Consider the following 15,457-nt stretch of genomic DNA (forward strand, 5'->3'; position numbering starts at 1 on the left):
ATTTATTTGTTTGAAGATGGTCTAAAAATCCTAATAATTTCAATTATTTCTCATTCCTTTATTATTTTCGTTATGTTATTTTGAAATAATTAATTAGGTCAAATTTAAATATTAATTATTGGTCATATAAGCGAGTATTATGTTTGAATATAATTTGTTTTTTAATGATTAATTGCCTTCTCATATCAACTAAGTACTCAACTCTATAGAGTTCAAGCAAAAAATAAGTTTTTTTTTTCACATAAAAATCGCGGCATGAATACCCTCAATACAGAATTTTAAGTTAAACATATTATTCCTTTATATGGAAAATTATATAATAATTATTCAGTTATTTGTTTATTAGCATATTCATTTATATATTTGATTATTATTAATTAATCCTACATTGACTTTTAGTAATTTTATTTAAAATACCTTATTTTTAAATATGTATATTTTACACGAAATATATTTACAGGAATTTTTTTATAAAATTAACTTATGATATAAATATATTTACCGTAAAAAAATTAATAAATTAATTTTTGAATTATAAAAAAATAATAATATTCATAATATGCAATTTAAAAAAATAGTAAAAAATAAATTAATTTACTTAGAGAGACTTTTGAGAAAAAAAATCTACTTCATCGTTCTACTCGCCCAACAAAAGCCCGTGTGAGACCGACACATCTCCCGCTTGTCTCTCTCCTCTCCTCTCCTCTCCTCTTACGCCGTGTGTTGCTATCTTCTCTCTTTATTACACGCAGATCTAGGCATTCCTCAAATTTCAGACATCACTCGTTTCCTTTCACTCTCTATCTCGGCTTTTATTTTTTTTATGGACCGGAACAGAACAGAAAGCCCCGTTTACGCGCGCCAATGGAGCAACGAATCCAGCGCCGCCGGCTCTGGCCCCTCTTCTCCGGTGACAATGTCTCCTGGACGTCACCACCACTCGCGCTCCTCTTCCGCTAGTGGACTTTCCACCATCAAGAGAAACCAGAATTTCGCTGCCAAAGCAGCTGCTCAGCGCTTGGCTCAGGTCATGGCCTCTCAAACCACAGACGATGACGAGGAAGATGATGACGATCTAGGGTTTAGATATAGTGCACCTCCTCCTCTTTCATTTTCCAGGAATGTTAACTCTACTGCTGCTACTACTACTACTACTACTACTAAACCTGCGCTTCCGTCTAGCAGGATCACTAGATCTCCTTCCCCTGCCGTATGTTTTCAGTTTTTTTCCCCTGCATTTTGAGTGAAGGATTGAGTTTTAGTATAGTTGTGGTGAAGTAGAATACTAATGGGAATTTCTTGTATTTTAATTAGTTGGCTCGGAACGTGGCGGAGGAAACTCCATCGGCTCGTTCAACATCGGCCGGAAGGTCCTCAATGTCCCTTCGAACAGCACCGCCAGTGCCACCCAGTAAAGGATCGGTGAGGACTGCAGTTTCTCTACCACCAATGGAGCCGTCCAGAAATGGACAGAGAGACGGTAAAAGGTAGAACCTTTTCTGACATTGCAATATCTCTTCTGCTTATACAGTTGAGTAATCTGAATAAGAATTGTGTTATTTAGTGATTCAATAACTTAAAATGTGAATTGGCATCCATGATTGCAGATTCTTATCGGATATGGGACACTCTAACTCTAAAGATACAGGAGGTCAGCGCGAGGCGTCTGCTCTTCGCGATGAAGTATGTTAATAATACATGTTAAGTTTCTGTCTGTGTAACTTGTGTTTGACTATAAAATGAGTCTCAAATCAGAGATACAAAATGCTGCTTTTTTGTTGGTTTTACGATAATGAAGGATTGGCTCCTCTTTGCAGCTTGATATGCTCCAAGAAGAGAATGAGAATATCCTTGAGAAGGTGTGATAATTTTGCATTTTCTACTGCTAAAAATATATATTTCATTCACTTTATTTAGTACAATAGAACCCGATTTCACTTTACAGCTCAGGCTTGAGGAAGAGAGGTGCAAGGAAGCAGAGGCCAGAGTTAGAGAGCTTGAGAAGCAGGTGATTGTTTTTTTCCGCATTGGTAGGTGACGTTTTTAATTCAGTTTGTTGGCTTTGGGCGTAACTATTGAAAGACTCATAGTTACCTCCTTCCTACCCCAAAGGTTTCAGTGATACATGCCTTTTACTGCATGTTATGGGTCTTTAGGTTGCTTCTCTTGGCGAAGGAGTATCTTTGGAAGCGAAATTGTTGAGCAGGTAAGTTGGTGGTCTAACAACGGTATTTCATGGCTTTCTATTTTTCTTAATGTTTTTGTTATGACATGCTCCACCTCCATCTGCAGAAAGGAAGCCGCATTGCGACAAAGAGAGGTAATGGGGATACTTGAGTTTTGTTCCATTCTAAATGTCATTGTGCAGTTACTTTGGCTTAGCAATTTAAACTTTTATGTTTCCATTTTATTCCTTCAGGCTGCACTCAAGGATGCAAAACAAAACAATATGGTGGATAAGGAAGTTGCCTCTATTAGATCTGAAGTGGAGGTAAGTGGCAATTCCTTGTAATGCTCGAGTTTCTTATGTTAGATTTCCCACCACTGCTAGTGTTAGATTAGCTGATTCATTTATTTTTCTACCACTTCTAATATGCGGTTGAAATTCTTGATCAAATTAGAATGCAAAAGAGGAGGCTACTGCCGCTGTCCAACAGCTTCATGGAGCTGAATCTGAAGTGAGAGCCCTTCGCTCAATGACACAAAGGATGATTTTGACTCAGAAAGAAATGGTGTGTACTTGGAGCAGTCAGGAATGACCAATTATAATAATCTGAGAATTAGTTATTTACTGTATTTGTATTTCAGGAAGAAGTTGTTCTTAAGAGGTGTTGGCTTGCTCGCTACTGGGGCTTAGCTGCAAAATATGGTACCTTCTGGTGAAGATATGTTTTGGTTTATCACTGGAATTTTCTTCCTATTTTCAAAATTTGGTTGGTTCTTTTTGTTGATTATGAGGCAATTTAACAGATCCTATACTTCATCATTCTCTGTGTATGACTTCTTGGTGTAGATGAAATTGGAGGATCTCATTGAAATTAGTCACCTCTGAACCCATAATTGCATTAGTCTTTAGTTTTGATTTCTGATATGGGATGTCTTACTTTAGTCTACTATATCTTCATGGGATTCGGAGTTGGCATATAATATAATTCATTTTTGCCTCTGAACTTCTGTCATGTGTGCATCTGCTGGCAATATTTCACCAATGACATTTTTTTTCATGTTTAGGTATCTGTGCAGATGTTGCTGTGTCAAAGCATGAATACTGGTCATCCTTAGCACCTCTTCCATTTGAGATTGTTGTTTCTGCTGGACAAAAGGCAAAAGAGGAATGTTGGGAAAAAGGTTTTCCCTCTTATTGATTTTGCAGCTACTGTGTTTTGCCCTATCACAGACAATATTACTGGATGCCTTTTTCTGATAGATTCGATGTTAGTGTACATTGTGTTATTTATTTCAATCTAATTCAGGCTTTAATTCTTAAAACTTTGAGTAGGTGATAATGACAATGAAAAGAGAAGTAAACTTGCTGATGACCTGAGCGATCTAACTGGAGAAGGAAACATTGAGAGTATGCTTTCAGTTGAAATGGGCTTGAAAGAGCTTGCTTCTTTGAAGGTTTTCCTCTATCACATTGCTTGTTTTCTAAATGCTGGATCTATTTTTTGTAATGTCATGCTGTTTCAAACATTTAAGGTCGAGGATGCAATTGTGCTTGCATTGGCTCAACAAAGGCGTGCAAGTTCTGCTCGGCTATCCATCTCAGGTAAGAGTTGGATAACTTCAACATATTCAGCTTTATTCCTCTGCTGATTTAGTGAGTTCATTCCTTTTCTTCTGTTTTCCTTTTTTTTTTTTGGTTAGATTTCATTTATTTAGCCTGCTCTGTTACACTTAGCTGCATTTTTGATGATGTGTTCTGAATGTGTACTTTGTCGTTGCTCTCAGACATCAAATCACCAGGTGATCCAAAATATATGGAGGCAGTTGGTAAGTCATATTTTTGCTACTATACATTTTGCAATTAGAATATTCTATTCTGTTGAAATTAATATCGGTACACCATACTATCATTTGTGTAAAAGAAAGTTGACAGCCAATATTTTCACTATTGTGATTTTAATAATGTTTCCAATCTGTTCTCCCAGAATTGTGTCCTGAGGAGTCTGAAGATGTTCTTTTCAAGGAGGTGATGGCATTTACTCTTTAATCACCCTGTTCACAGTTCTTTTAATTTCTAGCAGCTTTATGTACTTCCCTTATGATGGATGTGCGATCTTGGGACTATTGGATGTACTGTATTCTTTCATCCTTTAATTCATTTGCCTGCTTCAAGATACTTTCAGTGACTAGCCCAAACGGCTTAAGGTTTCTCACCTCTCGGTGAAGAAAATGGTTTCGCAGAGTTATTTTTCACTATATTTATGTTTGTACAACTGATTCTATGCAAAGAACAAATGTTGGTTTCTTACTGGATCTAATTAATCTACAACATATTCACACAGGCGTGGCTTGCATATTTTTGGAGGAGAGCCAAAGACAACGGTATAGAGGACGACATTGCAAAAGAACGGCTTCAATTTTGGATCAACCGCCGGGGACACTCACCAAGTTCACATGATGCTGTTGATGGTAAGCCTACTCTTTGCTCAAATTACTGCTCGCGAATTTCCTACCGCAATGGAAATGCATTCTGGTCTAAGTCACAGAACTTCACTTGGGACATTTTAGGAAGTAGACAGACCCTTAGCTTCTAAGGATTTTTGGTGAGGACCTTATATATTTTTTAATATAGCAATTTGGGTGTTGGATGTTCAGTTGAGCAAGGCCTGATGGAGCTCAGGAAGCTAGGGATAGAGCATCGACTGTGGGAAGCTTCTCGCAATGAAATTGATCAGGACCCTTCCACTAAAGTAACAAGGAAATAAGCTTCACAATTCAAGAGCTCTGCTTGATGGGAAACGTCCGTGTGTGTTTTTATTTTTTATTTTTTTATTTTGGTGTGTGTATTTACTTGTGTTTGTTGGAACACATCTTAATCATTGAAGTGATACATGAGTCATGACCACCGGTTCTTTATTTTCCACAAAACTACTAACCATTGACACGTTAGAAAAGTAGGTTCCTCTCAGTCGCAGACAAAAGAGGCGTTGAGATCCAAGGGGGACGGACAAATCTCTTGTAGAGAAATCAATGATGGAAGATGTCTAGACTGCTATTTCATTCTTCTGTTTTTCTATATTGTTCCACTTAACCTGGACAAGATGCCATTTCAGGTTACACTCGCACACTGCTTCATGATGTTGTTTTTGGGCTTTTTTGCTAATTTAGGGTTGAAAATAAAAAAAAAAAAGTGTAATTTAGGGTTGAAGAAATTTAAGGTCTGACAGTCGGTAGCGATCAAAAATAGTGTCTGGTGTCTGGCGCGAGTTATAAAGGTGTTAGGGTATTTATTTATTTTTTATTTTTAAGAATGGTCCAAAGTGGGGTAGGGTATGATTTAAATTTTTTTATTTTTTAATTATTAAAATATTATAATTATATTATTTAATATATTATTTTTATATTATATTAATTTAATAATTTTATTTTTTATTATAATAAATTTTGTATAATATATTATTATAATAATATTATAATTAAATAATATTAATTATAAATTTATTTATCTATTATTAAATATATATATAAGAGCATTGAATTAAATATTTAATAAAAAATAAATTAATTAATTAATAAATTAATATAAATATATAAAATTATAAAATTAAATTTATTTTTTATTGGACTGTTATTATCATATATAATTATAAAATAATATTAATTTTATAGTAATATATTTAATTATAAAATAATATTAATTTTATAATATTGAAGTTATATAGAATTAGTAATATTTTTTAATTTAAATATTAATAATAAATATATTAAATATTAATACATTTTATATATTTATATTAGAATTATAAAATAAAATTATATCGTAATTAAATAAAATAAAATTTATTTCTTTATTTTTCTTCAATGAACTATAAATAATTTAGCGTTTTTATATAATAGTAAAATAATATAATAATTTTAAATATTTTACATGATAGTTTATAATTTATTAAAAAAATAAATTAATTAAGTAATAAATAGTGAAGTAATTATATATATTTTTAATAGTACGATAATATTACAATTTTAAATATTGTGTTCAATGACTTTCTTATTAACTTTTATATACTTTTATAAATTAAAAATCACTATTTATAATTCATCTTAATATTTTATAAAATTATGAAATAATATTATTATATGATTAAATATATATAAAATTACTGATAATATTTAATTTCAGTATTATTATATTAATTTATTAAAATAATAAAAATTATTACTGAATATGGTATAATTAAATTATTTTTATATATTTAATCGTAATTAAATTATTTTTGTATATTTAATTGTAACATAATATTAATTTTATGATTTTAAATTATATAATATCAAAAATTTTTATTTAAATATTAATAATGAAATCTATTAAATATTAATATATTAAAATTATAAAAAATATTTATTATTATAAAAATATAATATAAATTATTAAATTAATATAATTATTATAATATGTCATTATTTTTTTTATTTTTAAAAATATCTGTATGTTTTTTTAATTATTAAAATATTATAATTATATTAATTAATTAATTAATATATTATTTTTATATTATATTAATTTAATAATTTTATTTATATTATATTTTTATTATAATAAATTTTTTATAATATATTTTATTAATTTTAATATATTATTATAATAATATTATAATTAAATAATATTAATTATAAATTTAATTATCTATTATTAAATATATGTACGATAGCATTGAATTAAATAATTAATAAAAATAATAGATAAATAAATAAATATATATATATATATATATATATATATATTTAAAATTATAAAAATTAAATTTATTTTTTATTGGGCTGTTATTGTGAGTCGTATATAATCACAGAATAATATTAATTTTATGATATTATTTTTATAATATTAAATAAGATCAGCAATATTTTTAATTTAAATATTAATAATAAAATATATTAAATATTAATATATAAAATATGTTAATATTTAAAATTATAGAATAAAATTATATTTTAATTAAATGTTGTACGCGTTATTTGTAATTTATAAGGATAATAAATTTATTTTGTGATTAGATTAATTTATTTTTTTGATAAATTATAAATAATTTAGTATTTTCATATAATATTTAATAGCAAAATAATATAATAATTTTAAATATTTTATGTGATTACTGAATTATTTATAATTTATAAAAAAAATTAATTAATTAATTTAATGAAATGATCTTATATACGTTTAATAGTAGAATAATATTATAATTTTAAATATTTTTATGTGCAGTCTTTTAATTATTAATTTTTATAATATTTTTTTATTAAAAATATTTTTATAAAATATAATAATTTATAACGAATTGAAATACTTTAAAAAATTATAAAATAGTATTATTATGTAATTAAACATGTATTAATGTATTAAAATAATAAAAAAAATTTATGAATAGATAAATATTTACCATATTATTAAATTATCTCTATACAGCTAATTGCAATCAAATTATTTTTATACATTTAATTATAATATAATATTAATTTTATGAAATGAAATTATATAATATCAATAATTTTTTATTTAAAAATTAATAATAAAATCTATTAAATATTAATATATTAAAATTATAAAAAAGTATTTATTATTATAAAAATATAATATAAATAATATTATTAAATTAATATAATATAAATATTTAATTATAATATATTAATAATTAAAAAATAAAAAATAAATCATGGAAGTGGCGCAGGCCACAATTTAAAAAAAAACTGGCAATTGTAAGTCTTAAATCAATTATGTTACATCATAGAATAGGAGATGGGAGGCTCTTCTTTTTACTCGGGACATTAAATTGTAATTTTTACATTAATGTAGAAATATGCATTATTTTAAATTTGAGAAGATGCACTTTTCTAATTGCGGGGATTCTCGGAGGGTTTAGGGCACCTTTCATGTCTATGTGGATATAAATCTTGGTCGATGGGAGGGTTGCAACGCCTCTTACCCACTGATTTTCTTGGTACTTTCTTAAGACAATATCTTATTACGAGGAATAGTTGATCCCTAATTTGGTTAACGTGAGAGCCACGGGTGACAGCCCCCAAATAAAAATAAAAAAAAAATGAACGCTTGCTCGAGTACTCAGCTAGAAGGATCATAACCACTTACATTGACACAGTAGTTAAAACGTTAATCTTCTACATACAGAGCCCAACTAAGATTTACCATCTTTTGAACTTGAATTCGTAACAGATCTTCATCCAAGTCTGAGATGGTTATCTTGGCCAAAATAACTTCAAGGGTCAATCAGAAACAAAAGGCATCGGTTACCATGGTGCAGCAGCTAGACTATCGAAATCTTGACTGGAGTGCACAATGTCTTCACTGATAGCATTAGAATTCACTTGTAGAGCAATAATTGCAGAATCTTTCATCACCTTCATTGCTGTTCTCATTGCCCTTTGCTCTTCTAACTCCCTCATCTGCTTGTCAATTGCATGAATATCTTCTTCCAATTTGGTTTTTTCACGATTGCACTCTGCAATCTGAATGTGAACATTTTTAGACTGATCCTGAAGCTGGTCTCTCCTATCTTTGATCCACAATAACTTGTTAAGACGGCCTGCAACTGCCTTGACATCAAATCCAAGCATTTCCAGATCAGCAAGAGTTTCCAAATAGCTCGTAAAAAGCTCTCTAGGATCATCAACTTTCAACTTGGATGTCTTATCAACCAAAGTTGCAAAGGTCAACATATGACCAATAGCAGATCCTTCCCGGATCGCCTCTTTACAATCAATCAAAGGACTAAAATGCGGTTTTTGTGGTAGACGTTTGAAAGCTTCCAGAGATTCAACATTTTTCCAAATAGGTGAGCTCTTAACGAAAGGCGTGGTTTGAATCTTCACTGGCTCACTGCCCACCATGACAATCGTTGCAGTAGATTGTGTGGATTTGTTAACTTGTCTTTCTCCATTACCTGCACAATGATTATACTCAAGCATACTGGTCTATAAAATCAAGAGTGCATAAAATTGTGCTTCAGTTACCCACAGTCGTCAGAGCATATACCTTCATGACATATTGATAGAGATTGATCATCATTACTGGATGCTCTTACCATAGCCACATTGACTTCTGCTTTGTTATCCACTGAGGAAACTGAGGCAAATTCAAGTAACACAAATCAAAGGAAGGGTCAGAATAATGACAAATATTGGCGAAAAGATAGAATAAAAATTAAGCTTGTAATAGGTCTGGTTATTTCATAGAAAAGTTTGTTTCAATTGTACATTCATGAAGTGTAGAAGGACCTCCATCTTATCAAACAAACTAATCCCTGTTCTCCCAGTTAGAAATGACAAAGATTTCCACTTTTTCCCATTAGTGGATTTCTGTCTCCAAGAATTGTCAAAGTCTGAAACTGAAACTGAAACGGCAGAGGTTCTGGCATTCTAAAAACCTCCTTTGCTAGTAAGAAATGCAACTCTAGCTCAAATGATAAAGCTTGGTTGAAGATGCTAAAGTTTCTTCCTTTCCTTCTCCAAATTTCCCATGCTTGTTCGTTCAAGATCACAATAGAATTTGATGTCAAAACCTTCTTCCTTTCTCTTCTTGCTATTTCCCATTTATCTTCCATAAGAATTCCAGGGTAACCACATCTGAACTCCCAAAATACTGCCACTCATTTCCAACACCTACACTTTTTGTAAAACCTTTATCTTTCTTTTTTCCAAGAACATGTCCAATAATTTCAGTACCAAAAAATTCATTTTCGAGAATGAATTGTGCAAACACTTCAGATTCAACTAATATTGTCCTCATTTCAGACTCTAGTTGCCCATCATCACCATCTTCGTTGTTCTTCTCCTCATAGATCTCACTTACATTAGACTTGTCAACAAAAAGCTCCTGCTCCATCTCAATGGCTTTGTCTTTCTTATTAGAAGTTTCACACAGAGACTCTTGTACTTCGCTAGACTTTTCAAAATTTTGATCTTCATTAATCAAGACTGCAATCTTTTCCTTTCTCACTTGAATTGATTGTTCAAATCTTTTCATTTTCTGATCTAAACTTTCTACTTTCTGAATCACTTTTTCAAATCTTTGTTCCAACTGCTCCTTTTGTTATTTTAATCTTCTATCTAGCATTTCTTGAACTCTGAAGAAAATTTTGTGTCAAATTCCATAATTCAAGAATTTCAAGGAAACAAAAAACAAGAAATCAAGAAAGAGTGATCTGATATTTGGGAACTCAAGGGAGGAAATTTTCGGAAAAATCAAGAAAGAAGGAAGAAGACGAATGTCAAGAAAGGGAGACAAGAAAGAAATCTAAATAGAGGGAAGGGAGATGGAAGAAAGGAGAAGAAAGGAAAAGGGTAGATTAGCAAAGTAAGAACAGAATAAGAAGAAGAGAGGAAAAGAAAGAAGAAATCTCAGAAAAGGAGGAGGAAGAGAAAGGAACAGAAGTAACCTGGTATTTGGGAAGACTTCAACTGATCTGCCATACATGCAACTCCAGTGAAACAATTTCCAGTAGTTGCCCGCTGATCTAACAGCTCTTATTCCACTTGTCACATAATCAGAATCTCCATTACAGAATAATAGAAATTAGCCAAGAAATATAGAAATGAAAGGGAGGAATAGAAGAAGAGAGAATTAAGAGAGAAGAATTTAGAGAGACGAGAAAGTAGATCCTTATTGATTAGAATTTCAGAATGACAATCCTGGAGCTATTCCATTCCTTTTATAGGTCAGTTTCTTCTAAAGACAGCAGTTCCCGCCAATTCCTTCTTACCTAACAAATCTGTAACAACCCTGGACATCTAACCAGAATATAATTCCCTCCTTAACTACTACTAGACTCTTATATGTAAGAGAGATGACCAACAAACCAGTCATCTATGTAGTCCTCATACCATAGGCATAGATACAAACCAAAATGGGGAACGGTTAGATGTACACCAACCTAATAGCTTACGGGTGTACCTCAATATTTAGTTCAGGTGCTTCTACTCATTTATTTATTTTGTACTGCATGTCTGAAGTTACTAAATGGAGAAGGATTTCAAGTTGTTAATCCCTTGTACCTTCAGGCTCCGAACCTATTAGTATAGACAATTCAACCTCTTTATCTGCACAATGTTTAAAATTCATTTCGCTAGCATCTCCAGGTGCATCGTGCTGGTCACCTACATGAAACACATTGAATTAGTTTTGCCATATACAATTATTCAGCCATTATTTAGGTAAATATCTGCACCTGCTTTCCGCTGCCCAATTGCATCACTTTCTTTCCGTAGATTAACCTCCTGTACAGTTAAAGCACAGACAGCAATTAACATGTATGGATATGAAAAATTGGCCAATTGTAACCTTATTATCTCCACATTATTCTAAAATTCAACATATTTCATGGGGGGAAATGGAACAAGTAGCATATTATTCTCAATTTCATATGCTTGACTTGTCGTGCCTGAAGCAGCTACTTTCCCAAGTGATGTGAGACTTCTTTCTTTGGAATGTTCTTTACATTATTGGATCATGCAATACCTCATCAGGAAGCTGGTAAGAATTTTCTGGAGGTAAGCCCCTTCTCCCCTCAGTTAAGGCACCAGAAGATTCAGCATCTTTTTCTACATGCTCAACTTCAGTAGTAACTTCATAAGAATCTCCTCTTGTCTTGTCCTCTCCACCTGCTGCTCGAATCCACTGACTTCTAACTTGGGCATTCGGTAGTAATTTCCATTTTAGCAAGCCAGCTTCTTGTTGATTAGGCTCCTATTGTCAGAAAATAATCCAAACAAAGTTCTCAATAAAATAATCCAAAGAAAGCCCATGAATCTATACGTAAATTTGCCAGATGCTTCACAAAGTTCACATTATTAACAATAAAATTCATGGTATGATGTGATGAAAACAGGATATTATCACTATGCCAGTCTTTGCACTTGTTTCTCTCCATAGTATAAATTATTTAACAAATGTCAAAAGCAAAAGGTTGGCTTACAATGTTATTTCCCCTGAATGGACTCTCAGATCCAGCATTGTCAACCAATTGTTGGGTTGAGCATTTAGTTGGTGCACTGTCTGTGACCTGTACTTCTTGATTTGTTGTCTTGATTGGTATCAACTTTGCAGGATGTACTACTGGAGACAGAGGGTTTCCCGACTTTTCCATTTTGAACTTCTTGGAAGCACATGATAGTTTGTACTCAATCTCAGGTGCCCTCTTCTTCACTGCCATACTTGCTGATTTTACTTTACAGGGGGTTGAAAGCTCCAATGAGTTCCTACTTGAATTTTTGCATGAGGATTTCTCTTCTGAGTGATCCTTTTCTGCAGTTGAACTCTCAATATGAAAAGTTGCCCCAGGACTTTCAGCATTGTTGTCAGCATGTGTTGGATGTTCTTTGTTTTGTATATCAATTGATGTATCCTGAAACAAAGCCCATTATCTGAAGCTAACATACACTAAAGTGGTTCTGCAGATATATTCTTCTAGAGCAACACAGCTGTACTAGGTTTACACATAATAGTACCACCAAACTACCAGTCATATATACTAGGGATGATAAGTGGGGGATATAGGGAGAAGTGTCATATTCACATCCAATAATACTAATTCTAGTTTAAACTTAGGCAACAAAATAATATTGTGGTTTTCATGAGGATGATCTAATTATCCTTTTCCTCTCTACTCCTTTGAAAGTACAAAGCAACATAGAACATTGTTCCAGTCACTTAGGTGAATCTTTCTGTCAAGTTCAAATTAGCGTGTGCGTCTATGTAGTAGGCATGCATATCTGTCCCAAAAGACAGTGCAAGAGAGTTATCAATTAACAATATTTCAAGAACAAAAAATGCAGCAGATAGAAGACGGAATACCCTGCAATAACTAATCCATGTGCCATTCTTCAGGTACTGGCGTGGCCTTATTTCTGATTGGCTGAATTGCCTCTCCTCATCAGCATGTTTTAGAAAGATGTTATACCTTCCATCTGTAAGAATCTTGGTAATGAAGCCATCCCTCCAACTTGAATTACAGAAAGCATCTACTGATTCCAAGATTTGAAATTTTTTGACCTCCAAATTAGGAGGGGGAGACCGGATGTGGAAGGAATCAACAATTCCTGTTGTAAGGCCATTCTCATAATTGTTTCTTGAGCTGCCAAACTCCACCAAGAAAGAATTGAAGCCAACTTCCTCGATAACAGTTGCTGGGAACCATGCATCGTGTAAATTTTCCTTGTCAAGGTTCACTTCCACAGCCGTGCCTTTTCTAAAATTTAACCCTTCCATTCTCTTTGAAAGGACAAGAAGACAAAATCAAACTTACCAGTCAAAAATCTAAGTAATAACATCGATAGAGAGAGAGATTAAATGAATGAGGGAAAAGAGCATGATATTAGAACATGAATATGCTGTGCTACAAAGAAGAAAAAATATCGTTTTCCGAGGAATATTTAGCAGAGACTGTACTTGCTTATTGATAATTGCAAGAGAAAAACCTCACGACAGCCAATATTAGGTTTATTCTTCTTGAATATGATGTAAAAGACAAACTTTTCTTGTGGAAAACACTAAAAAAAAAAATATGATGGCTAAGGCAAGGATACTACAAGAGACTTGATTTGAAACGGTGCTTATCACGGGAGAAAGAAAGCGAGGAAATATGAAACCAACGTATCGATGATCCTGATCAATGCATTGCATGTAACCAAATATAACGCATGCATGTTCGATAAGGAAATGCCCAACAGAGATTAGTAGTCATAGTCAATAATCACAAGCATCAGCAGCCGTAAGGATATCAAACTGAGTAAACAATTTAATGGAGTGAAACAAGAAAGCAGAGTGAACGTATTAGCCTTGAAGCAAATATACTAATCAGTTTTTTTTTTTTAAATTCCATATTATTCTAATAATCTATTTAGTACCAGCACACAAATTGAAGCAAGTATTTCATAATTAATAAAGCAAAAGCAGAAGCAGAACCCACATGAGATTAAAAATAAAATAGAATGTACCTTCTGCTTTGGGGGTCGAACCCATCTGCCATTAATCCAATCCCAGTGGAACCTCAATTCTGCAGGGCAGAAGTCGAACTGTTCAGGTGGGTTTTCAAAGATTACAGTGTACCTCTTGGAATTGCTCTTCTCCTCCAAAACTTCAACTTTAGTGACAACTGCCTTCCACCACCCATCACGGTGGAAGGCGTCAACGACGTCGTTTGGTTCATAAGACTGATCAATGTCAGGAGGCGGAGGCAGAGGCCTAATGTAGGACGCATCGACAAACTCAGTCAAGGGCTCGTTCTCGTCATTATCGGAAAGTAAAGTATGGTACATAACAAAGACCTTGGATTTTCCCTTGGCTGGGTTTTTTCTGGAAGAGCAGGGTGATTTAAGGATTGTGGCTACATACCATGCGCCAGTGAACCCTTCTTCGTCGCTGCTCACCTCCACTTGCGCATCCACGCTTAAAAAATGTGTCTTTCTGTCTATAAATGCCCCTTTGCCTCTGCCTTTGCCCTTGCTCGCCATGGTTATGTGCTCTGCCTTGGATTGTCCTTTGAGGCGCGTTTGGAGAGAAGGCAACATGCACGCAGGAGTCAAAAGCTTTCCTATTATTTTCTCTCGCTGGCTGCCACGTGCCAGAGATTACATTTTTCAACGAAAGCCGAAAGACCGAAGGTCCAGCCATTTCTTTTGGGCTTAGGGCTCAATTCAGGAACAAAACCATCCGAAAGTGTCCCATTCTAGTGGGCTATAAACCCATTACAGAATCACATTGCCAACTTTATGGGCCAAGGCCTGTATCTATAAACTCCTTACAGAATAGCTGTCCCACTATTGCATTGCATGAACTCAATAGTTATGAAACTCATCTGCCAACTCTTCGTAATTCGTGACCTTCTCCACCCTACGAAGCAGCTTTCTCTGTGGAGCCCGTTCCTGGGAATGGAATTTGTCTTGTCATTTCTGAAGGGGAGCCTTGTCAAATGGTGTCGTTGGAAGGCTTTGGAATCATTTGGATTTGGATGTCTCTAGCCAGTTCAACCTTTTCCATTTCCATTCACTTTCATGCATTAAATTATAAAATATTTTTTATATATATATTAATAATTTATTTAATTTTTTATTAATAAACCCTTATTTACTATATATTTAAAAAATTAATTCTAAAAATAATTTAATAATATAAGTTAATTTTTAATAAAAAAATACGAGTAAAAGTAGTCACAGGTCCAAACCATAACCTTCCCCTAAAGTATATAGGTATAGGCAAAATGATTTAATGTTTCATTTATTTTTC

The 15,457-nt window shown here is 32.8% G+C and overlaps 3 protein-coding genes across 4 annotated transcripts; 1 reads left to right on the plus strand and 2 right to left on the minus strand.

Annotated features, from left to right (window-relative positions):
• The first annotated feature begins 649 nt into the window (after positions 1-649).
• On the plus strand, positions 650-5,242 carry LOC110623424 (coiled-coil domain-containing protein SCD2). The gene is made up of 17 exons (XM_021768366.2): positions 650-1,210; positions 1,315-1,487; positions 1,608-1,683; positions 1,818-1,859; positions 1,946-2,008; positions 2,157-2,206; positions 2,293-2,320; positions 2,420-2,491; positions 2,622-2,732; positions 2,809-2,869; positions 3,232-3,348; positions 3,500-3,621; positions 3,700-3,769; positions 3,952-3,993; positions 4,152-4,192; positions 4,509-4,635; positions 4,822-5,242. The coding sequence occupies exons 1-17, from the start codon at positions 824-826 to the stop codon at positions 4,929-4,931; spliced, it is 1,692 nt and encodes a 563-aa protein (XP_021624058.1). The 5' UTR covers positions 650-823; the 3' UTR covers positions 4,932-5,242.
• Positions 5,243-8,281: 3,039 nt separating this feature from the next.
• Positions 8,282-14,766, minus strand: LOC110623460 (DUF724 domain-containing protein 2). 2 transcript variants are annotated; one of them, XM_021768417.2, is made up of 8 exons: positions 14,170-14,766; positions 13,028-13,444; positions 12,150-12,578; positions 11,693-11,920; positions 11,403-11,451; positions 11,230-11,331; positions 9,212-9,301; positions 8,282-9,119 (listed from the first exon to the last, which is right to left on the minus strand). In XM_021768417.2, exons 1-8 carry the CDS (start codon positions 14,740-14,742, stop codon positions 8,467-8,469), a joined length of 2,541 nt encoding a protein of 846 aa, XP_021624109.1. In that variant the 5' UTR covers positions 14,743-14,766; the 3' UTR covers positions 8,282-8,466. The 2 variants fall into 2 exon arrangements, with proteins under 2 accessions (XP_021624109.1, XP_021624110.1); XM_021768418.2 differs by lacking the exon at positions 13,028-13,444.
• LOC110623461 lies at positions 9,380-11,223 on the minus strand. The gene is made up of 2 exons (XM_021768419.2): positions 10,614-11,223; positions 9,380-10,301 (listed from the first exon to the last, which is right to left on the minus strand). The coding sequence occupies exon 2, from the start codon at positions 10,199-10,201 to the stop codon at positions 9,758-9,760; it is 444 nt and encodes a 147-aa protein (XP_021624111.1). The 5' UTR covers positions 10,202-10,301; positions 10,614-11,223; the 3' UTR covers positions 9,380-9,757.
• Positions 14,767-15,457: the final 691 nt, after the last annotated feature.

The sequence above is a fragment of the Manihot esculenta genome, chromosome 9 (genome assembly GCF_001659605.2).
Source record: "Manihot esculenta cultivar AM560-2 chromosome 9, M.esculenta_v8, whole genome shotgun sequence".
Lineage (NCBI taxonomy): Eukaryota > Viridiplantae > Streptophyta > Magnoliopsida > Malpighiales > Euphorbiaceae > Manihot > Manihot esculenta.